Below are 24,790 nucleotides of genomic sequence, written 5' to 3' on the forward strand. Positions count from 1 at the left end.
GATAAGTTGGGAGTGGGTGAGTTGGGACAACGCAAGTGAAGTGTTTTGTCCAAGGACACAGATAGGTAGCATTACCAGGAATAAAACCCAAGTCTCCAGAATATTCCAGCTCCTTTTCCCACTGAGGTACCTGCTTTATCCATATTATAGAAGGCTGAATAGAATGCATCCATGACTGACTGAAACCAGTGACTTCAACAAAGGAAACAATAAACACACTTGACTTGACATGCTGTCAATACACAAAGTGTTGTGTGGGCCGCTGAAGAGGAGGTACTGCTGGCCCACTACCACCAGAGGGCGCCCTGCTTGGAGTGCGGGCTCCAAGCACGAGAGGGCGCCAGACCCAGAGGAAGTGACAGCTGTCACTCATTACTCCAGCTGTCACTCATCTACACCACCATATAAGCCGGACTGCAACTCCACCTCCCCGCCGAGAAATCGACTACCAGTACCAAGGTAATTTCTCTGCTGACTGACACATTGTGTAACCAACTGAACTTCTATTGCAGCCGTTTTCCTGAAGTGTTGCCTTGTCTGGAGGATTGGCGTTTGGTGTGACAGTGACGGCTTCACCTCGCACCCCCTCCCAGATAAGTGGTTGATCAGGAGCTGCACGAGTGTGTGTGATTTGGAGGTGGAGGTGCTCCCTCCTAACGGTGTCTGGACTGTAAATTACTGAGTGTGCGGACTCACACTCATACATCATCTTTGTTTTCTGCCAGCAGTACCAGGGTCGACAGCCGAAGACAGAGGCCACCTGGGGACTCGGGACTTGGCGGCTCCGGTGTTCTTCAGACCGTTGGTGGTGGAGGCCGTGTGGGACGTGGCTTCTCTCTCGTCGGGCGTCTTCTATCTTCGAGCCTGCCCACACGTCACCTGGTGTTTATTGACTGTGAAAATTATGACACATTTCGTTGTGTATTATCACAACATTAAATTGTTACCTTTTGGCTTACTCATTGTCCGTTCATTTGCGCCCACTGTTGTGGGTCCGTGCTACGACACCTTCCCAACAGGATTTCTCGGCCATTGTCATGGACTCCGAGGGGCGTCAACTCCAGCTTGAACGGCCAATGGAAGAGCCAGGAGCGCAGGCGTCAGCGGGAGGCGGGTTGAGTGAGCTGCAGCAGATCTTAACCGCCTTCAAGGCCCGGTTAGAATTAGTGACCGAGCAGAGTGTCCTCCTTAATCGGAGGGTGGAGGCTCTCACCGCCAGGGTGGAAGCGCGCGATCAGGGCGCTGCTGCAGCCACTCCTCTGGCTGGTCCTGGGCCTGTATCAGACGTTCCACTGGTCGTTCAACGAACCCCCCCACCGTCCCCTGAAGCATACATAAGCCCTCCGGAACCGTACGGGGGCTGTGTCGAGACGTGCGCGGACTTCCTCATGCAGTGTTCGCTCGTCTTTTCACAGCGCCCCGTCATGTACGCATCAGACGCTAGCCGGGTGGCTTATGTTATTAATTTGCTTCGAGGAGAGGCACGCGCATGGGCTACGGCGCTTTGGGAGCAGAATTCACGGCTCCTAACGTCTTATACTGGGTTTGTACGGGAATTCAAACAAGTGTTTGATCATCCCAACAGAGGCGAGACCGCTTCGAACGTGCTGCTGTCAATGAGACGGGCGTCGTAGCGCAGCCGAGTATGCAGTCGGCTTCCGCATCGCGGCAGCGAGGTCCGGCTGGAATAACGTTGCGCTCCGCGCCGCCTTTGTAAATGGACTGTCCCCGGTCCTTAAGGAGCACCTACTGGCCAAGGAGGAACCGCGGGAATTGGACGGGCTGATCAATTTGGTTATACGTTTAGACAACCGTTTAAATGAGCATCGTCGGGAGCAGGCTGGGAGGCATGACCGGGCACGAGTCGTCCCTCCCCCTTCCGGTTCCGATAAGATGACGTCGTCCCCACGCTTCACTGCCAGAGAGCTCCGTGTGGCTACAGCTCCCCCTGCTGAGGAGGCTAGGGACACGAGCAGGGCCAAATTAAAATCAAACATCAGACAAAGGAGGCTGGCCCGCGGGGAGTGTTTCGTCTGCGGCTCTTGCGAGCACATGCAGAGGGACTGCCCTAAAACGGTCAAACTACAACGCCCGTCCTTAGAAACTGGGCTAAGGGTGGGTCATAACACGCACGCGGGAAAACCCCGCAAATCTGCACGAATCCCAGTAACAATCCTTTGTGGGGATTTAACCCTTCATGCCCCAGCACTGATAGACACGGGGTCTGAAGGGAATCTGCTGGACAGCAGATGGGTAAAGGAAGTAGGGCTCCCTCTGGTGGCTCTGCCGGCACCATTGCAGGTGCGAGCACTAGATGGCACCCTGCTTCCATTAATCACACATCAGACACAACCAGTGACTTTGGTTGTGTCTGGGAATCACAGGGAGGAGATAGTGTTCCATGTAACACCTTCTACCTCCCGCGTGATTTTGGGCTTTCCATGGATGGTGAAGCACAATCCCCGGATAGATTGGCCATCTGGGGTTGTGACGCAGTGGAGCGAAACCTGCCACCGGGAGTGCTTAGGATCCTCGGTTCCTCCCGGCACTACGGCTAATGAGGAGGTCAAAGTCCCCCCCAATCTATCGGCGGTGCCAAAGGAGTACCACGATCTTGCTGACGTTTTCAGCAAAGATCTGGCACTCACTCTTCCCCCGCACTGACCGTATGATTGTGCCATCGATTTGGTCCCGGGCGCTGAGTACCCATCCAGTAGGTTGTACAACCTCTCACGTCCGGAACGCGAATCAATGGAGACCTACATCCGGGACTCCTTAGCTGCCGGGCTGATCCGAAACTCCACCTCCCCGATGGGTGCTGGTTTCTCTTTTGTGGGCAAGAAAGACGGCGGACTCCGTCCATGCATTGATTACAGAGGGCTGAACGAGATCACGGTTCGCAACCGATACCCGTTACCTCTGTTGGATTCAGTGTTCACGCCCCTGCATGGAGCCCAAATTTTCACTAAATTGGATCTTAGAAACGCGTACCACCTGGTTCGGATCCGGAAGGGAGACGAATGGAAGACGGCATTCAACACCCCGTTAGGTCATTTTGAGTACCTGGTCATGCCGTTCGGCCTCACTAACGCCCCCGCGACGTTCCAAGCATTGGTAAACGACGTCTTGCGGGACTTCCTGCATCGGTTCGTCTTCGTATATCTGGACGATATACTCATCTTTTCCCCGGACCCTGAGACCCATGTCCAGCATGTACGTCAGGTCCTACAGCGGTTGTTGGAGAACCGGCTGTTTGTGAAGGGCGAGAAGTGCGAGTTCCACCGCACTTCTTTGTCCTTCCTGGGGTTCATCATCTCCTCCAACTCCGTCGCCCCTGATCCGGCTAAGGTTGCGGCGGTGAGAGATTGGCCCCAACCAACAAGCCGCAGGAAACTACAGCAGTTCCTTGGCTTTGCAAATTTCTACAGGAGGTTCATTAAAGGTTACAGTCAGGTAGTTAGCCCCCTGACTGCCCTGACCTCCACCAAGGTCCCCTTCGCCTGGTCGGATCGGTGCGAAGCCGCGTTCCAGGAGTTGAAACGCCGGTTCTCGACTGCACCAGTTCTGGTGCAGCCAGATCCTGATCGCCAGTACATAGTAGAAGTGGACGCCTCTGACTCAGGGATAGGAGCCGTGCTGTCACAGAGCGTGGAGGCTGATAAAGTCCTCCATCCTTGTGCCTTTTATTCCCGCAGGTTGACCCCAGCTGAACGGAACTATGACGTCGGCAATCGGGAACTTCTTGCGGTGAAGGAGGCTCTTGAAGAGTGGAGACACCTGCTGGAGGGGGCATCGTTGCCCTTCACGGTTTTCACAGACCATCGGAACCTGGAGTACATCCGGACCGCCAAGCGGCTGAACCCCAGGCAAGCCCGCTGGTCTCTGTTCTTCGGGCGCTTTGACTTCCAGATCACGTATCGCCCCGGGACCAAGAACCAAAAACCAGATGCATTGTCCCGGGTGCACGAAGAAGAAGCCAAAGCGGGGCTGTCGAACCCCACCGAGACCATCATCCCCGAGTCCACTGTCGTGGCCACCCTATCCTGGGACGTGGAGAAGACCGTCCGGGAGGCCCTGACAAGGAGCCCGGACCCGGGGACTGGCCCCAAGAACAGACTGTACGTCCCACCAGAGGCAAGAGCTGCCGTATTGGACTTCTGTCACGGGTCCAAGCTCTCCTGTCATCCCGGAGTGCGTAGGACCGTGGCAGTAGTCCAGCAGCGCTTCTGGTGGGCGTCCCTGGAAACCGACGTCCGGGACTACGTCCAGGCCTGTACCATCTGCGCCAGGGGCAAGGCAGACCATCGGAGGACGACGGGACTCCTCCAACCCCTGCCAGTGCCTCATCGCCCCTGGTCTCACATCGGCCTGGACTTCATCACGGGCCTCCCGCCGTCCCAGGGCAACACCATTATTCTCACGATAGTGGACCGGTTCTCCAAGGCGGCCCACTTCGTGGCCCTCCCGAAGCTCCCGACGGCCCAGGAGACGGCAGACCTCCTGGTCCACCACGTCATGCGGCTGCATGGGATACCATCGGACATCGTTTCAGATCGTGGTCCCCAGTTCTCTTCGCAGGTGTGGAAGAGTTTCTGTAAGGAGCTGGGGGCCACCGTGAGTCTCTCGTCCGGGTGCCACCCCCAGACCAACGGCCAGGCAGAGCGGGCTAACCAAGAGTTGGAACAGGCCCTTCGCTGCATCACCTCCGCGCACCCGGCGGCCTGGAGTCACCATCTGGCCTGGATCGAGTATGCCCATAACAGCCAAGTCTCGTCTGCTACCGGCCTCTCCCCTTTTGAGGCATGTTTGGGGTTCCAGCCCCCATTGTTCCCGCTGGTGGAGGGAGAGGTCGGTGTGCCCTCGGTCCAGGCCCACCTCAGGAGATGCCGCCGGGTGTGGCTGACCGCCCGCTCTGCCCTGTTAAAGGCCCGGACGAGGGCCAAAACCCATGCGGACCGCCGACGTTCCCCGGCCCCCACATACCAGCCCGGGCAGGAGGTGTGGCTGTCAACAAAGGACATCCCCCTCTGTGTGGACTCACCCAAGTTAAAGGACAGATACATCGGACCATTCCCCATCCTCAAGATCATCAACCCGGCCGCAGTGAAGCTCCGACTCCCAGCTTCACTGCGGGTCCACCCTGTTTTCCACGTGTCCCGTATCAAGCCACACCACACCTCGCCCCTCTGTGCACCTGGACCTACGCCGCCTCCTGCCCGGCTCATCGACGTGGAGCCTGCTTGGACGGTCCGCAGGCTCCTGGACGTTCCAATATCTGGTGGACTGGGAGGGGTATGGACCTGAAGAACGCTCCTGGGTGAAGAGGAGCTTCATCCTGGACCCGGCCCTCCTGGCCGATTTCTACAGACGACACCCGGACAAGCCTGGTCGGGCGCCAGGAGGCGCCCGTTGAGGGGGGGGTCCTGTTGTGTGGGCCGCTGAAGAGGAGGTACTGCTGGCCCACTACCACCAGAGGGCGCCCTGCTTGGAGTGCGGGCTCCAAGCACGAGAGGGCGCCAGACCCAGAGGAAGTGACAGCTGTCACTCATTACTCCAGCTGTCACTCATCTACACCACCGTATAAGCCGGACTGCAACTCCACCTCCCCGCCGAGAAATCGACTACCAGTACCAAGGTAATTTCTCTGCTGACTGACACATTGTGTAACCAACTGAACTTCTATTGCAGCCGTTTTCCTGAAGTGTTGCCTTGTCTGGAGGATTGGCGTTTGGTGTGACAGTGACGGCTTCACCTCGCACCCCCTCCCAGATAAGTGGTTGATCAGGAGCTGCACGAGTGTGTGTGATTTGGAGGTGGAGGTGCTCCCTCCTAACGGTGTCTGGACTGTAAATTACTGAGTGTGCGGACTCACACTCATACATCATCTTTCTGTTTTCTGCCAGCAGTACCAGGGTCGACAGCCGAAGACAGAGGCCACCTGGGGACTCGGGACTTGGCGGTTCCGGTGTTCTTCAGACCGTTGGTGGTGGAGGCCGTGTGGGACGCGGCTTCTCTCTCGTCGGGCGTCTTCTATCTTCGAGCCTGCCCACACGTCACCTGGTGTTTATTGACTGTGAAAATTACGACACATTTCGTTGTGTATTATCACAACATTAAATTGTTACCTTTTGGCTTACTCATTGTCCGTTCATTTGCGCCCCCTGTTGTGGGTCCGTGCTACGACACCTTCCCAACACAAAGGATGAATGGGGTCTTATGAGACTTCAAAAGAACCAGCTTGAATTTAAGACAAATTTATTATTATTTTTTTTTATCTTGGCAGACCAGGTGGGTTCAACTGCAGGTGCCTGGTTGAAACTTTCTGTATGTGTCCTTGGACAAGACACTTCATCTCCATCGTCCCAGTCCACCCAGCCATAAATGGGCACAAGCCTTGGCTGGGGAAGGGAATGTGATCAACTGACATCCCATCCAGGGAGAGTCACAGGCGCTCTCATCCACCTCTTGCTATGTATCCTGAGATAGACACCAGTCAGATCGGCCTCAGGCCTAAAACAGGACACACTTGACTTATTTTATTAGTGACTAGCTGTTGCTTTGAATTTCTGTTTCATCCCTCTTTTCTGACCACATCCTGTTATTTTGATTGATTTTGGGTCATTTACATTTTTACAGCACTGTTACGCAACAAAATCCTGTCATAATCTCAACTCCACTTGGTTTCTCAGTATTTCATACAGTAAATTATTTTTAATATGTTGCAGATGTAATGTTTGGCACTTTGGTGATGCTGTTGTGGGTCACCAGTTTTCAAGAAATGCATGAGCACTTTTAGGTCAGATCAAGGGAGTATGCACTGGTGTTACATGTTGCTGCATCCATTACACTGTGAAACCACCCTAAGCCCTGGATGGCAGCCACCCAGGCAGGCCACAGGTCCATCCCCACCTACTGAAAGCTACTATCTGGCCAAAGTCTTATACATAAGCCACAGTTAAGTAACCAATGACTTGTCAATTGAAGAATTATCTTCATGAACCCCACCACCAGCATCACCACCACCACCCAGCACAAATTCACATTTCCTGGGTGTTTGATCTTGATAACCTCAGGCTGCTGTCTTAGCTGGATCAAATATGGTGCACTCCATTTGTAGAGGGAAGTCAGAATTTCCCAGTTACACTCTGCAGGAATGCTCCCATGAATCGAATTTCCAACTGGTTAACTCATTCAACCATCAAATACCCCAAGTTCACAAACCAAGATGGCTGCTCCAAGCATTAACAGCAGTGAAAGCTGTAGTGTTTACTGTTTTTTTAGTGTTTTTTGTGCCTTGTTTAATATGTTGTGCACACAGTACTGTCCTACTGCTGCCTGTTGACATGTTGCTACAGTATTTTCATGTATGATATATTGTGTAATGTCTTGTTCATCAACTGCTACCAGTAATATTAGCTAAGGCCGTCAATGTTACTAACAATAATGACTGTCTACACCGCATTACAAACTCAGTAGTAAATTAAAACACTAATGTAACATCTGCATTATCTGTCCTCTTCCATGAGGTCTCTTTGGTGGGCATATTTTTGTAGCACGCTATACTCCAAAATCTTGCAGACGTCCATCTTATTTTCTGACTTTGGGTGTAGAAACTAGAACACATTTATCTTAGGTGTGATGTCATTCCCAGTCGCAATTTATAACTTCTGTGGTAAACAGAACGTGGGTATAGCATTCTCCAGTTTCATCCCAGAAAGCTGAGGCCATCACTTTTGCCAGATAACATGCAGAACAAGCCAAGAGGAAACCTCTGACATCCCAAGATCTGTATGCTGAATATTCTCAGCTCTCTCAAGGGAGATTCCACCAGTGTTAGCTAGCTGATTGATAGCTATACTCCTGTTGTCCATCACCATAAAAATGATTAGTGTTTTCCTCAGTGGTGACTGTTGGAGGCTGTCCAGAACGTAGGACATCTACAAGGTTCACACTACCCCTCTAAAGTTGAGCTGCCCCCATTTGCAGTGTTCAAAAAGCTGGAGCAGCGTCCCTTAGTACAGAAGTTAGAGGAGGTGATGGTCTAGTGGTTAAAGCATTGGGCTTGAGACCAGAGGATCCTCGATTTAAATCCCAGCCTGACCGGAAAATCACGAAGGGCCCTTGGGCAAGGTCCTTAATCCCCTAGTTGCTCGTGATGTGTAGTGGGCGCCTTGCATGACAACAGCCTCACATCGGGGTGAATGTGAGGCACTGATGTGTAAAGCGCTTTGAGCGGCTGATGCAGATGGAAAAACGCAATATAAATGCTGTCCATTTACCATTTATCTCACGAGTTAAACCTTTCTTCTGTGACTACAGCAATACCAAATTAGTTTGGATTTTACAGAATACATGCTAACTCCAACTTCAACAATGAGAAAAACACTATACCCCAAAGTCTGTCCAAACTTTTGACTGTTACTCTGTACGGTAAGTTTCACTGATCTGGCACTATTACTTTGTTCAATTTTGGAATTTTTCAGACAACCGCGTAGATGATTTATAGTTGAGATCTAAAACTACCAGCAGTCTATTTTTCTTCCTTTCTTTACAGTCTGTGCAGACCTCTGGAGGTGCGCGGCCATTATTTAGGCTAATGGAGAAAACCGTGTGCCACAGAGTAAAGGCAAAACCCAGTGTCACAGCAATCACACAAAGAGCTGCTGGGGTCTGCAGGACCAGACACAGGTCAGCACTGCTGGACCAATTAGGTCTTCTGAGAGCAACCACATCGCCAACAATCTGATTCCTATACTTTTTCTTTTCTTTTCCCCCGTGTCACCTTACCCTCTCTTTCACCCTCTCTTCCACTCTTGCAGCATCATCGTAATTCTGTCAGTTAATCCCACTTTTGGTCTTTCTCTTTTTCTTCGCTCTCTCATTATTCAGGGTGCATTCTCCTGATCTCTTCCCTCCTCACAGCATCACAAAACAAGGACAAAGTTGTAATCCATTTACTGCAACCCTGTCAACAGCTTCCACCCAAATAATCCTAAAAGACTTACAACCAGGCCTAGGTACTACCAAGGGAAATGGGGGAGAAAGACGGGAACGAAGGCACAGGGGAAGAGAGAGCAGAGAAAGAGAGAAGAGAATCGAGAAGAAGCAGCAGCAGAGGAGTGAGGCAACAGACAGAGGGAAGTTGTGTCACAGTGATTTGAGTCGTTGTCACGCAGGTGGCGCCCAGGGGTTCCCTCAGCTCGGGCAGAGAGACAAACTGGGGCCCGTGTAAACCTTAAAGAGGATTAACCCTGCTGGAGCACTTTAATGAGACCTGAAAGTGCCGAGCACCGGAGAGTGCCACTGATTGAGCCGCACTCGAGTCCGTCCCCAACAGGCCGGCAGCCCAGCAGCGCAGCAGCCCCGTGGCCTACAGCTGCCCACTCACACTGAGCCACATCAAAGGAGGCTGCCTGGGAGAACCTCAAGACAAGAGGGGAGTATATAAGGAAAGTGGAGAATGTGAGTGAAGGAGAGGTAGGAGGAAGGAGGAGGGTGTCTGGATAGAGGAATCCGTTATCTCCTCCAGAGAGGATGCTTCTCTGTGGTGCGAGATTGTCTGGAGCTGCCACCTGTCCCAGGCATCTTTGAAGGCAACAAACACTAAAGCCTGTGATGGGCCTGACCTCCTTGAGCTCCCATTCTTTTATGTCTCTCTTCATTTTCTGCTTTGTTACACCCTCCCTCCTCTTCCTTCTCTACTTCCTCTGCTGGCTCTTCCTTCTTACCCCTCTGTCTCACTTACAGCCTCAGACTCCTTCGATATCTTCCAGCAGGCTGCTGCTGGAAACATTTTAATTACACTGCATTCATCAGCCGCCAGAACAATATATACTTGCGACCTCTCGGGACGAGAGCTTGATAGGGGTTGTTGGTTGACGGGATAAGTATGCTTATCTTTTCCACTCTGTGAGAGGGATACAAATATAAAAAATGAGCGATGAGATTTGGATGCAAGGGAAACAAATTTGTAAAAAGGCATGAAATCGCACTGCACACAATGGTGATTATCCTACTGGAGACTACAGGGTAACTTTAAAGAGGAGGGAAAAAGCTCAAGATATTGCAGCTTTAACCGAGAAGTCCCTGTAAGTCTTCTTTTTTTAATATATTATCACACTAAATATTATTGCTGCCACTACTTGCTATAGTTGATTCTCCTTCAGGAAGGACAAGATTGAGAAAATCATTTTAATCCTTTGCAATGCACAGAACCATCTGTTAATGAACTGATTAATTCATCTACTGGAAAAGAGACATAAAACACACGGGCAGATGTTAGTTGAACAATACCAAGAAATGCTGACAATTCATTTTTGGACAACATCAGTTGGGAGGAAATTCATTTTAATTCTTCTGAAACCCTTTCACATTTAATCTCGTCATTGTAACAAGAGCCGACGTAAGATTCATGCACATCGCCTTTGGGCTAACAAGAGTACCACATGACCTTAAGACGGTATGAAAGTGCATTCTCTGGCTACTTCAAACTCTGCCTAACCCCCTTAAATCATCAAGCACCACAAAGGGGAACATACATGTGAGAATACGGCCAATCTTACAGCTAGACTCCTCTAATAAGCTATATAAAAGGGATGATCTGATTATCCCTGGTGAGCTGGACCAAGGGGCTACAGCGGAGCAGAGCCCCTATGTTGTTCTTTCTTGATGAAAGGAAGTGGATGGAAGGCATCCCTCTCCATCGCCTGCAGTGCGCCCCAGGCTTCTCTGTGCCGGCGCACTGCTGGGGGACTACACCGTGCCACCATGCTCCAAAAGCCAATATTGAAACAATCACAAAGACAAACACTTACCTTTGAAACAGGCACGTGTATCCTCACCCCAGGCTCTTCTCTGTAGTCCCCATTTCTGCAGGGAGGGGTGTTTGAACCCGCATTCCAGCCTGTACTCGGCATATTTAAACACCAACATGAGGCAAGAAAGTTCACTTTATATGAAATTCGTTTGAAAGTTGTGCAGCATGTTGTGTTTTTTGTTTTTGTTGCACGCTTGTGCTTTCTGCAAGGCGGCTCCTATGCATCCCATACATCCAACTGAGTGAACCAGAAGTGCAATTAGCTGTACGGGGGTCCGACCGCCATTGTTGTGCAGATCACGTTCAGTTTGGTGACAGCCGGCTCATTCAGTTCAGTGGTCAGCTGCATTTTGATACTGATGCAGACAGATTGACGCCACAGCAGCGGCTGGATGTGCTACGGCCCAGTAGACCTGAGATCAAGCTCTGCTCAGCAGTTTGGTGTTTAACCCCTCTGACTGGACGACTGGACGCCCACCATACCATAAAACCCCTGCACTGGCTTTTTCCACCATAGCTCAGCTTTCCCAGAAATAAGGGCTAGAATGATCCAGCTAGCGGTCACCTCTGACCAGGCTCAGAGAGCAGGGTTACTGTAAAACACGTGTAGGAATCCTTCAGCCAACTGATCCATACCTCCACTACCTCTAGCTTAGCAGGCTTGGTTTCAGAGATCAGTGGAGGACGGCATGGCTTTGGTGTAAGGATTAGGCTTGGCAGCCAGATTTGGGCTTGATTTTTCTTTTAAGGAGCTAACCCAGAGATGACTGGACTAACAGAGAGACACCTGGGTTCTTCTATATGCCTATCACTGCCCTACTCCAGTAGAGATGGAGTATTGCCAAAACACTTAAGTACTGTCTCTAAAGCTTAGTGATTCTGCTTCACCCCCTGTTGACTTGTTTTCACAAATATTTTAGCAAAGTTTAAAATTTGCAACAAAGCCGTTGAAAGGGATCTCCTGTAAGTCCCTCCATGGATGTGTTTATTGTGGGAAAGAAGGTTGAGAGAGAAACACTTTAAAGAAGATGATGTCCTTGGAGGAAGTAGAGAAGTATTGCCAGCGAGTGGGCTCGCTGCCGCGACACGACCACTGACCAACTAATCAACACACAATGTGAGCAGAAGTCGGCGCCGTGCGTCCCATTCAGACTCTCCACACAAATAAGATATTTAAAAGAAAGACTTCTCCCTCATTAATCTTTATCCCAATCCGTTCTCATCATCCCACAGCAAAGCCTCTTGTATTAGTGTTGTGGTAAGAAGGATATTGACTCTTATCCAGTGTTTGCCCAAGAAAAGCGGCTAAGACTCAGGCATCACCACGACTTAGCTAATGCTAACAATAGGGGCAATGGTTCCTTAGTGCTGCCTTTTTTTTCGGCGCAGAAGTGGGTGTAAAACCAGAGTAAACACAGTCTTAGGCCACAGTCTGGGTGAATAGCAGAGATTTACCACAGCAGAGACCCCTGACGATAAACCAAACACCCCCCACCCCCCTCCGTGTTTTTGTTGTTCAACTCCCACGCCTCCCAAAGCTTTGCCACCACGTTAACGACCCGGCAGCCAGGTGTGGGCAGGCTGCAGGTGCTGCTGCGTTTAGGCACATTAAGCACTGACACACTACAGCGCTAAGAGTAATCGGATTTACCTGGATGTCTGCTGCACGGTGTAGCGTGCCGTGCAAGCACAGCACAAAGGATCAGGGCCCCCTCTCCATCACAAACACCCACATATCTACACACCTGGGATGAATTTAGGTGGTGACAAAACCCTCATAGAGAGGCAGACAGTCGCTGGTGGAGTAAGCACTGTGTGTAGAGTCACAAACCGGAACAGGAGCGCGGGTTTTTTACGCCTTGTGGCGCAGGAGAGGCGACCGATACTACAGGTTCAAAGCAGCAGAGGGAGGGGAGGTTTTAGGGGGAACCCTCTGTTTCTGCTGATCCTCAGACCGATGCAGCTCTGGGGAATTGAGCTCTGGTACTGGGTTCAGTCAGACAGAATGAGGCCGGTGACTGTAGGGTCACCTCATGTCCTCAACACCTGGAGCCACGAGGAGCCATTTTACACAGTCATACTTTCTTGTCAGATCAGATGTGCTCTTAAACAGGCTCAGGATCAAAGCTTTGACAAAGAAGAATCAAAGAACACACACACACACACACATATCTATATATATATATATATATATATATATATATATAAATCAGTTTTTTATTTTATTTTTTTATAATTTTTTTATTTTAGTTTTTTGCATTGTTGTGGTACTTTTTTGTTGTTGCCATTTATTCTTTTATTATTCAAGTTTATGTTGTTTATTGCTTTAGGGGCGGAGGGCAAGCGGTTAGTATCAATGCAAATGTTTTAACAGATCAAACCCACTCTTGACAATTTCTCCATGTAATGTGTTGTTGTATCAGAAAGGGCATCCACTGTAAAACTTGCACCAAATCAATGTGCAGATCCACCTCTGATCTGCTGTAGTGACCCTGAGTGACAACAAGGGAGCAGCCGAAGGGACTTACATTTATTTTGTTTAGTGCTTTGATTCCTGGGAAAGTCCTATATAAATAGTAATTATAATTACCGTATTTTCCAGAGTTGTGGCTTTTTTTTTTTCAACTAGTTTGGGAGGTCCTGCGACTTATATACCAAAAAATCACACATTTGCTGTTGTTGATAATAATTGTAATGACTAATTATATCGGACAACTCAACAAAGTAAACTCTAATAATGAAAGAATAAATGACAATAATAAAAGATTTGTATATCAATGCACAAAAACAAAAAAATCCCAACTTAAAGAGCTAATAACAGAAAAAAATGTGTGACTTATATATGGATTTTTTTTATCCACAAGAGGCATTTTTTTAACAGGTGCTACTTATACTCCAGAAAATGCAGTATTAAAAACGAATGTGTAATATTTTGGTTTATAATTCACAAGACCTCCCAAACTACTAAACATAAAAACAAAAACTTTTACACTCTGGAAAATATGGTATATAGTTACAGAAGTAACTGCATATAAAATGATTATAAATTTTCATTCATCCATCACCTGAAAATTGGCTGTAAAAGTGACAATTTAGCTGTGTTATAATAGAGAGTTCCCTGACATATGCATGCCATTGTTTTTGCTTTGATATTTACTTTATGTCATGTTGTCAAGATTCATTTCTGCTGTGAGTTTACAAGGCATAATATCAGAAATTTTAATATTATACATAATAATATATAATGTGTTCAAACTTGTTCATGAAAACATCTGTATGGTATTAAAAACAGCACTGGAGAGTATCTTTATATATTATTTAACAAATCAACTGTTTGCTAATTTCAGCATTGACAGTAATTTTCTGTTAAAACGTAGACGAGTAACATCCAAGTGCCAGAACACTCGGACTTGATTTCACTCTTCCAGCCTTTTGGACACAATTACAAAGCGGGGCGGGGGATCATTTCGGAGCACTGCGGCCCTTTTGACTTACTTGCTGCTTTTGAACTCTCCATTTCAGACTGTGACTTTTCCACATGACCCCCATGCCTCAGCATGCCCCCCTCCCTCCCAGCCCCCAACACACACACAGACGCGTGTAAAATGAGACGTGGCAGTGTTGCTGAGTTAGGCGCGGATGTAATTGCCAGTAATGTTCTACCTTCGTGGGATTGGTTTTAAGTAACCTTTCCTTTAAGGAGGCACCTTGGCGACTCCCCGGCACCCAATCATAAGTGACCAGCTGCTAATGAAGTGACTGAATAAATAGCGTTACAGTGCCAAGCCGGCGTCCACTGGACTTTTCATTACGGCCTCCAGATTAAAATCGCTCTTTCCCACTCGGTCTGCTCCAATTCACAGCCAATTTACCCAAACTAAACAAGCCATCACATCAAATCCTTGTCTGCGGCTACAGTGGCGGCTGAATTAACCTCCTAAGCCTCTTACTCTCCAATCAGCTATCTCCTCTTCTTCTCACATACACACAGTTTCACTTTCATCTAACCACTATTGCCTATCTCACCTTTTTTTTCAAATTATCGTCAGCATCTTGCGAGCCACAGCTCTTCTCTCGTCTCAATCTCTCAGGCTTCATCTCTGTTAGTCTCTCTATTGGCTCGACGCCTCTCTCTCACACAGTCTCCCACTCCCAAAGAGAGAGAGTGTGTGTGTGTGTGTGTGTGTGTGTGTGTGTGTGTGTGTGTGTGTGTGTGTGTGTGTGTGTGTGTGTGTGTGTGTGTGTGTGTGTGTGTGTGTGTGTGTGTGTGTGTAGGGGGTGTTGTTTGACTGCTTTGAGGCTTTGAAGTGTGTGTTGATGAGCGAAAGTGGAGGCCCCTAATGAGGGAATTAAGAAGCTATACGCTAGCCGTTCCCCATACTAACTTCCCAGATGCATAACAAGCGTGTGTGTGCACACGTTCACGAGAGCCCGTGCGTAATATGTCAGACTTAATCAAACATCTGGCTGCCCTGTCGCGTACCTACAGTAAACACAAAGACATGGCCTCACCATTACTGAATGTGTCCTTGAGCTGTTTAAGCTCTACTTCAGCTAACTCGCTAACTAGCAAACAGTGACGGGGTAGATTTGCTTCAAAGATGGACTTCAATATATTCTGTCAGGACTTTGTTGTAAAATGGATTTTATTACTTGTGTGACAGCACAATAAAAGACAGCAACAAATGAAATAATCTTTCTGAAGCATTTAGCTTCAGCAACAGGTGCTACAAAAGTTTGGCGCTGCATTAGCTGAAGCTACTGGGCTATCACGACAGTTGGGTGTGGTGTCTGTTTATGCAGCCCTCCTGTCCTATGCACTGGCAAAATTTCCTGTACATTCGTTTTGTAAAATGTTTGTAAAGTGTGTCGGTAGCATGGCCCAAGCAGAGGGTTGCCCCTTTGAGTCTGGTCTGCTTGAGGTTTCTTCCTCAATATCATCAGAGGGAGTTTTTCCTTGCTACTGTCACCTGTGTGCTTGCTCTGGAGGTTGGTAGGGTTTGAGCGTGCTTATGTGAAGCACCTTGAGACAACTTTGTTGTGGTTTGCTGCTATATAAATGAAAATTAACTGAAAATTGAAATTGTTGTTCCAGTGCCTGTGTCAAAGCTAGTGTTGTTTTTGGTACCAGGTTCGTCTTTTCCCATTGTTGGTAATAGTTCCGCTGACTAATCATAGTGAAACTCCTTCAATGCAACACACAAAAGAACACGACACAAAATCTATCAATAGTTTAACTTTTGAGTTATTGTACAGTACAGACAGTGCGACTTGTCTCATGGCAAATTTGTTCAGGACGTCTTGTTGTCTAGAGTCTTGCACTATACAGTAGCAATAGTGTTCATACAACAATCTTCGCTTGGAACCACAGTGGATTTGATAAACAGGACTAGGTACCAGGTACTAGGATCCAGGTTTGGCCAATGAAACTTTGAAAAATCTGAGTCATGTTGAGCAGGTTATAGGTACAATCAGTTCCCTTCCAAACAATGGCTCCAAAAATTTGCTTTTGGGGGGGGGGGGGGGGGGGGGGGGGGGTTGTATGTATGCATGGAGGGGGCATGTATTAAATCCATATACATCTGAAGTTGCATCAGGAAGGGTATCTGATGTAAATTTTGTGCCAAATCAACATGCAACAAGCAAAAAAAAAAAAGAATCTGCCAAAAGGAAAAAAAACCAGTTGTGGGGGGGGGGGGGCTTGCCAGAACAGCGTACTTTAGTAAATGATTTTAGAGTTCAAAATGTTGCTGTTCCCTACAATATGCAGGACGCTCATACCACTAATGGAGTCTGTCAGTGAGTAAATATCAAGCAAAATTTCCATCAGTGCAAAAACGACTGCATATTTAGTACAAAGATTTCGAAATGACTCCTATAAACGAAGACCAGTAAACCGGTGGCCACTGTTGCATGTGTACGAATAAACTTACGGTAGTGTGACTCCAAGTAGCCGTTGCGGGGGTCCATTGCGAACAAGGTGCCTCGGTATGGCAGAGTGTGGTCAGCAAGGTGGGGCAGGGACCCGTACAGCTCCTTCTTCAGCATTGAGGGGTGCTCCTCTGTGGAGGTGGAGGGCTCCTCGCTGATACTCCTGTCGAGTGCGCCGGGCGTCGGGGCCTGGGAGCTGATAGCATTACGCCTCTCACGATGGTAAGTCGTGCCTGAACTGTCATCCTCTGAAAAGTGCAGGCACAAAGAAGATGGGATGTTACAACTTCGGATGGAGAGAGATGCAAATGTATTTTGAACAGATATCAGAAGAAATGTAGAGAAAAGTGTGAAAAGTTTTTTTCTAATCTTTCTTGAATGAGCTGCAAAAACATGCCAACGCTCACATATGCACTGCACACTCACTATATATATATATATATATATATATATATATATATATATATATATATATATATATATATATATATATATATATATATATATATATATATATATATATATATAGTGAGCTCATCGGCTCACGTCATGCAAGCCTGCAGGAGATCAGCTCCGTACATATGCACCCTGCTTGGTGTTACGGGTGTAAATCAGCATTGGTTTACCCTCCATAGTGCCAGATGTGTGGGAGTTCGAAGGCAGACAGGATGAGCAAACTGACGCCGTGGATGAAGAAAAAAATCCAGACTGCTTAATTTCAAACAGCTCAATGTTTCCCAGAAGTCCACTCTAAAATCGAGCTCTGTTCTTTTTTTTTTCTCAAAAAAAAAAAAAAATGGATTCCCATGGAGGAGGCTATGCAGGTTTTTCACCAGCATTCCTGACTGCCCATCAGAGGCTTATCAGCTGTGCTTGCTTCTTTCCTCCTTTTCTCCTTTCTCTCCTTTGCTCGCTCTCTCTCTCTCTTGTCAAACTAAACCTCTCTGTGTCTGAGGAGGAAATTAGGATGAGGTATTGTTTCTGGAGAAGATTTGCTGGCATCCTGGGTTAAAGGTGATAAATGACAAGCTGAGTTCAAGGGCTGAGCTCCAACAGAATTACATGACCTGTGACCTTAGGCTTGACCTCTGAACTGGCATGTATAGGGAGGTCAGCTAGCCTCCTGACATTGTATTAGACCATGGTGTAGTACGATACTATTCAGGTTAACTTAGAAACATCTCAGAACACATAAAATACCTTATTTTTCCTGGCATCTGTGAGGGGAAACAGACTGCAGAATTCTACCTCAACTGAACAATCCGTCACATTAACATCACAGCTGTGCTATCTACATACAAAGATTGCACACGCGTGTGCAGTTAGAATACTGATGCAGATAACTTTTCTGTTAGAATTACGTATGTTCATGATTAGATCTTCAACATTTCCTGTAAAAAGCAGACTGAGAAAATGATCTGGCTCAGGATTGGTCGTCACCATTTCTTAGCTCAATTTTTTTTATTTATATAATTATTCCCTCATTTCTGTATCAGCCGACTGGTGCCGGGGCTTATCTCTGTACCTCGCTACGACACCAGTCCATCACAGGTTATGTCTTCAATTTATTTAATTTTATTTCAATTTGTATATAGTTTATAAAATCACAACAAAGTTGCCTCAAGGTGCTTCACACAAGTAAGGTCTAACCTTATCAACCCCTAGAGCAAACACACAGGCAACAGTGGTAAGAAAAAAACTGATGATTTGAGGAAGAAACCTCAAGCAGACCAGACTCAGAGGGGTGACCTTCTGCTTAGGCCATTCTACCAAAAAGGTTTACAATACAGAACACAACACAACAACAATTGACGAGAGTCCATGCAGGCGTCCAGTCCACCCTCGGTGAGGGGGGAGTTGGGGAAGGGGGTCATTGAGCCACTCGTTGGATCTGTTCCTACAGCAGAGTCCAGCCTGCATCCACCACAGAAATCATCCGATCCAGCACATGGATCCAGCTGCAGCCAGATCCATACACATCAACTGTAGCTGATACCCACGTACAGGTGGCTGGACTGGGAAGATACCGTATTTTCTGGACCAGTAGTTACAGGATTTTTTACTAGTTTGGGGTGTCCTTCAACTTATACTCAGGTGCAAATCAAACACTGAAAAAACATGAATTTCTTCATTATAATAATAATAATAACAATAATAGTCAAAGGGAAGTCTGGGGTCCCCTGTTAGAGCTGTTGCCCCTGCGACTCGATCCCGGATAAGCCATTGAAGATGAGATGAGATGACAATAATACGCAGCGTGGTGGCTTAGTGGTTAGCACTGTTGCCTCACAGCAAGAAGGTTGTGGGATCACTTCCCACCTGTGGCCTTTCTGTGTGGAGTTTGCATCTTCTCCCCATGTTTGCGTGGGTTCCCTCCAGGTGCTCCGGCTTCCTCCCACATCTAAAGACATGCAGGTTAGGTAGATTGGAAATGTTAAAATAACTGTAGGTGTGCGTGTGGCTGTGACTGTGTTTGTCTGTCCGTATGTGGCCCTGTGATAGACTGGCATTATGTCCAGGATGTACTCTACCTCACGCCCTAACACTGCTGGGATAGCCTCCAATCCCCCGTGACCCTTAATTGGAGTAAGCGGGAATTGAAAATGAATGGATAAATGAATTAATAATAATAACTGTCTTTCTGTTCAACTGAATGGGAAAATGTATCCAAACTTTAGACTGGTAGTGGATGTTTTTTCATCTTTAAGAGGCATTTTTTAAAAGGTGCAACTTATACTCCAGAAAATAGGGTACAGATGAAGGATCTTGTCTAAGGACACAGACAGGTAGTGTGACCGGGAATCAAATCCAAATACATATATTGGTCGCATTAACTCCTACACCACTGAGCTAAGTAAATGAAAGTAATAAAATATTCCAGAACCAACACCCAGCTCCTGAGTAACTTCAACATCTAAGGGTCCCACTTGTTCATAGGATTGATCACTCCATCAACTTTTGTGGAAATTTGTGAAAAACATTTTGCGTATGCCTTCTATAAAACAGATACCTTTTAACATTGACAGGACCATGGCTGACCTTGTTTTATCATGCTTTTATAGAATCAGTTTTATCCTTTTGTCTTGTTTCATGGTTTGGAACCGTGTCCCTCAAAAAACAAAAATAGTTTAAACCGAATTGTGAAATGGTCGAGCAGGCTGATTGGAGAGTCTCAGCTCCATCCAGAATCCCTGTATACTAAACAGGTACAGAGGATAGCTGGTTTGATTCTGAGAGACGTCTCCCACCCTCTTTATGGTGAGTTCGGAGGTTTAGGGTACCAGCTTGTAAAGCCACACGTTATAAAAACAGCTTTGTACCAGCAGCCATCAGTGCTGTTAACAAGTAACAGAAACTCCAACTGATCTATTTATTTTTTGTATAGTTTCTTTTACCTTGTTTTTATGAACAGCACATTTTTATTTTTTTTTATTTTTTTTATCCTTTGGCTTGGCATGACATGTTTTTAGACTTTTTATCTATTGATGTTTTAACTCATCTTGCTTTTTATTTTATCTTGGGGCCGTCCTTGTTGTTCTTTTAGCATTAGCACTGTCGTCACTTTAGCTTGTTGTGTGTTTACAAAACAAGATGACTCACTCACTGTAAACCAAATTTACCCAAGGGTACAATAATAAATTGAATCTGAATCTGATACCAGTGCTCAAACAACCTTCTTGGCTGAGGTAAAAACTGTTGTGACTGAAATCTTAATCTGGCCCCCTGCACACCAACTGTACCCTTCAACTGCAGTTCTGTTACAGTTTGTGCCGATTCCTTCATTAGTCATTCTGACTTGGCCCGCCAGTAGTTCATCAGTTGACATTTTATATCGCTGACGAGAGCGTTACAACATGCTACTGATCTGTTGCCAGACATTCTGTAGAATTGTGTATGTAAGGCTCCCCTACACACCCCCATGCACTGCAACCCAACAGCCTCTGCCAATTAAAAACAGCGAGAGGGCCAGATTAAAACTCGTCTACCTTATGACCTGCAGAGAGCTGCGATAGTGTTGTACCACTTCTCAGAATGTGCATAGCAATCTCAAAAGTGGGTGCAAAAAGAGACCGCGAGGAGGAAGCCATGGGTCTTGCTTTCATTCCCTTTACTCTCCCACATTCATTACCTGCGTTGTGCCCGACCGTGCCCCAGTGCAAGCACTGGCAGCAGATTCAATGATCCTTAACACGGAACTGACAGCCAGAGAGGGAAGCGGCTCTCATCCGCGGGAAATGACAGTATCAGTTATGATATAAGTATTTAATCCTATACTGCAGAGTCCATGATCTTATTAAGGGAATAATGGCCCTTATGCAGTTAAAGCTGGATTAATAGGTCTGCTCTTGCAAAGCACAATATTAACATAAAGGGATTTCTGAACAGGGTTCATATCCCGAGATGGGTTGAAAGAAGCCACAGCTCTAAATTATGCTATGAGAAAACACTCTCAGTGTAGCTGTACACTGCACACTGTGTACGATTGTTTTTTTCACATCCAGAAAATGTAGGATTGTATCTGGGAGAGTACAAACTGACTCCATATTTATGAGCCTCTTTTTATCAAGTTGAATAAGATCTGCCTGAGTTGGAAAAAAAATTACTCAGGAGACTGCTGACTACTTTTAAAACATATGCCGTCCATTTACGACTTAAAAAAAATTATCTGTTTTTTCTTCCTACTTGTCAAGCTCTCTACAACACTTTCACCACAAGAGATACACTGCTGATGACTGAGTCCAGTAAGTCATTAAAAGCCTAGACCTAACTTTTGAATCCAAGACAACTGCAAACTCAGACACCCTGACACCTTCACTTTGGTTCTTGAATACTGCTGTCGAGTTATCCGATGATTTCCGCAAAGATTGCAGCATCATCTGCAAAGGTCATGGCCAGTAAAACTTTCCTCGCTGACCCAAAGCACCTATGTTAGTGGTTTCCAGAGCCCTACCCAACACCCAGTCCATGTAAGCAAAGCCAGAATACACCCTTGATGAATATAGTTTATCACTGGGAAAAACTCAGAGTCTCCGTACAGCACTAACAGTATCTGTGTATAGGCTGGTTATGATGTCCACCAATGTCTTGGGGATCCTACCAATTCTCAGGATGTCCCAGAGAGCAGTCTGTTCAACTGAATGAAACACTTTACAAAATCAACATAGATTACAAAAACAGCACTGCCCGATCTTCATGCTTGCGTTCTCTAAGTACTCGCAGAGCTAGAATGCGGTCAGTAGTTGACTTCTTGGGTGTGAAAGCAGGACTATTCTGGTTGCTGAAGCGCAAGCAACCAGAACTGACCCGTAATAAGAATAATCTTTGTAAGCACCTTCCCCAGAGAGAGCAGTGTAATACAATCACCCTTTCCTTTCCAGATTGGAAAACAAGTCCTTTCTTCCAGTCATTATGGATGATAACCCCTGTCACAGATTTAAACACAGATTGTTTGCAATTCCAAGAGAACGGCATCTCCAACTGTCTGGAGGAGCTGAGGCCCAATGCCACAGATCCTTTTTCACAGTTTTTGCAATCTCACCAACATTTGATGGTTCACAGTTCATTGGAGAATCTGCCACAAGAACTCTGGCACTGAAGATGATCAACATCCCATCAGGACGATCAGCCTTATACAACTGCTCAGAGTAGCCGGCCCAATGTGACAGTACAGCAGAGGCATCTGTTAGGAGTGAACCTTGTCCTGTCAGAACTGCAGTGGGACTAGGTGTAGGCAAGTTGGGGTTTGCTAGACCACAGATTGTGAGTCACAGATCCTCGAACAAATGCCTCCTTGTCCACTCTCAAGGTCATCACAGCCCATTTTCTTAACTCCCTGTACAGCCTAGAATTTCCATCAAGCCGTGCACTACGACTCCTCTGGATATTTTGCAGTGTCACTTCCAACATTAGTCCATCATGTAGAAATGCCAACCATGATGGCTACCATTCAACTATATTCTCCCTAAGCCATGGAAGAAGACATCCATGCTGACAAGAAAACCCGGGTCACACAGAATGGCTTTTCCATATCAGCGAATAAATCTTCACATACTGTAACAGCAGATGGATACTGCAAGAGGTGTTCGGCCATGTCGAAAGAACTGACCACTACTGTTCAGATATGTCTCTCTCCTCCAAGGGAGGTCAAGCGGCTAATAGTTCAATCACTGCCATGTCACACTCTCACCATCCCCCTCCAGATACAATAGTAAGCCCATTGGGGGGGGGGTTCATCATTCTCACATATAACACCTTACTGGGCTTCATTACTTCTCTTCGTACCACCCTATGCTCAGCAGTACAAGGCTCAATTCAGTCTTATAAAGTTCTCATCTGTTGTTGTTGCACTCGCTGGTTGAGTCAGTATTATTAAAACATGTCAAAAAAGATGTAATAATAAGATGTGGTAAACACAAAGCGCATCCAACTTTGAAACAGGTGAATCCTGCAACACTTTTCTAACTCTGACCATCTACCCAATAGACCTTTTCCCCCCTTTTCCCCCTCCATCATTTTCTATTTCTCTTTATTTCCCTCTCTTTCCCATGGTTGCTGCATCCAGTCCTCTACCAGTTTGCAGGGTCTATTCAGCCCACAACACAAAAAGCAGCAGAGAGGAAGCACGCCTCTCAAAAAAAAAAAAAACAGAAAAAGAACTATCCCGAGCTCTCTCTATGTGATTGAATTTCTTACATCTTTTCAAAAGTGCTTAAATGCCTGGAGGCGAGAGGAAGAAACAGAGCTAATGGTGGATGGGGAGCACTGAACAAATTTCAGAGCCCTTTCCTGCTTCGCGGTTTGAGGTTGAAAGCAAGCTCCTGCCTTTCAAGTTTCAAAGTCCTCCTTCCTCCCACAGTGTCACTGAAGGATTTGAAAATAAGGTAATTGTGCTCACTGCCGTCCTGATCAGAGCACACGCCCCAGCTCTAGTATTTCAGGAGCTATAATGGTACCTGGTGCTCCATTCCCGCATTCTTGCACTGCCTCTTTCTCTTCCCCTCTTTCACTCCAGCCTCCTCTAACTCACTTATGCTCTCTCACGCATTCTCTCCCACTTGCTTCTATCCTTCTCTCACCCCCAGCAAGCCACTCATTAAATCCCAAAGCCTAGGTTTCTCCACTTGCTAGCCCCCCCCGCATCAGAGGATTTCATTGTAAAAGTGCTTTGGATATGTTCAGAGGACACATTGCGAGAGGCCTTTTTTTCTGAGTGCGTTATTTTACAATAAAGTGCATGGGACGCAATGATATATATGAAAATTTTTTAAAAGATAATGAGATATGGAGCGGGGTCCAAGAGGGCAGGCTGAGGGATGAGAGGATTAAGTTAGGGTGCCTGGCCAGTCACTCAAAGAATGAAAAGCAAAACAAAACGGGCTTGTTGTTTTTGAAGGTATTTCTGGAAGGCACAGGTTAAAAACAAGGACTGTGATTCCTCCACATGCCACCTGTCCTTGACTCGCAAGTGTCTGATTTGCCCTCCAGGCCACACTGGTCAGAGCATCCAGCTGGGACAGGTACGTTTCCCGGACACACAAAGGACCACTGCACATCGCTTCTCCATCCTCTCCCCCATTACCGCCCTTCTCTAAAAGCCTAAAACATCAGAGGGAGGTGTTGTACCTCTGAGCCAAAGCCAGACATATGTTGTGTTTCCACCTTCGAACAGTTGTCAGTGGCACAAACAGGTTTTTGGCTTGGGAGCACATAGTGAACAAGAAGAAGAGCACAGGAGGATATGGAGTAAAATCACAAAACGCTTCTTCAAAGCGCCTCTTCTCCTGTGCAATAATCTCTTGCTCCTTTTCTTCTTTCTCTTGCAAATCAACTCCCGGGAAAGACTGAAGTCTCCCCAATTAACAATGAGAGGGGGAAGAAAAATTCCAGCAGCTGGCTAGAGTTTAATAAGAGCACGTCTTCAAGCAGCTTAGGCTTATATACCTGATTCACCGGCCCTGGCACCGCAACTATAGAGGCACACAATCATTCCCGATTAGCGCAGGCTGAAAGAGGACATAGAGAGCGAGCGTTCAGAGTCCATGA

The 24,790-nt window shown here is 46.9% G+C and overlaps 1 protein-coding gene across 1 annotated transcript in view; it reads right to left on the reverse strand.

The window, feature by feature from the left end:
• Window positions 1-24,790, reverse strand: part of gli3 (GLI family zinc finger 3) — a 240,705-nt gene that overhangs the window by 139,927 nt on the left and 75,988 nt on the right. Inside the window, exon 3 of the mRNA XM_034166901.1 lies at window positions 16,750-16,995. Within this exon, the coding sequence (XP_034022792.1) occupies window positions 16,750-16,995 (246 nt within the window). The remainder of the gene's footprint in view (window positions 1-16,749; window positions 16,996-24,790) is intronic.

Source organism: Thalassophryne amazonica, chromosome 1 (genome assembly GCF_902500255.1).
Source record: "Thalassophryne amazonica chromosome 1, fThaAma1.1, whole genome shotgun sequence".
Taxonomy (NCBI): Eukaryota; Metazoa; Chordata; class Actinopteri; order Batrachoidiformes; family Batrachoididae; genus Thalassophryne; species Thalassophryne amazonica.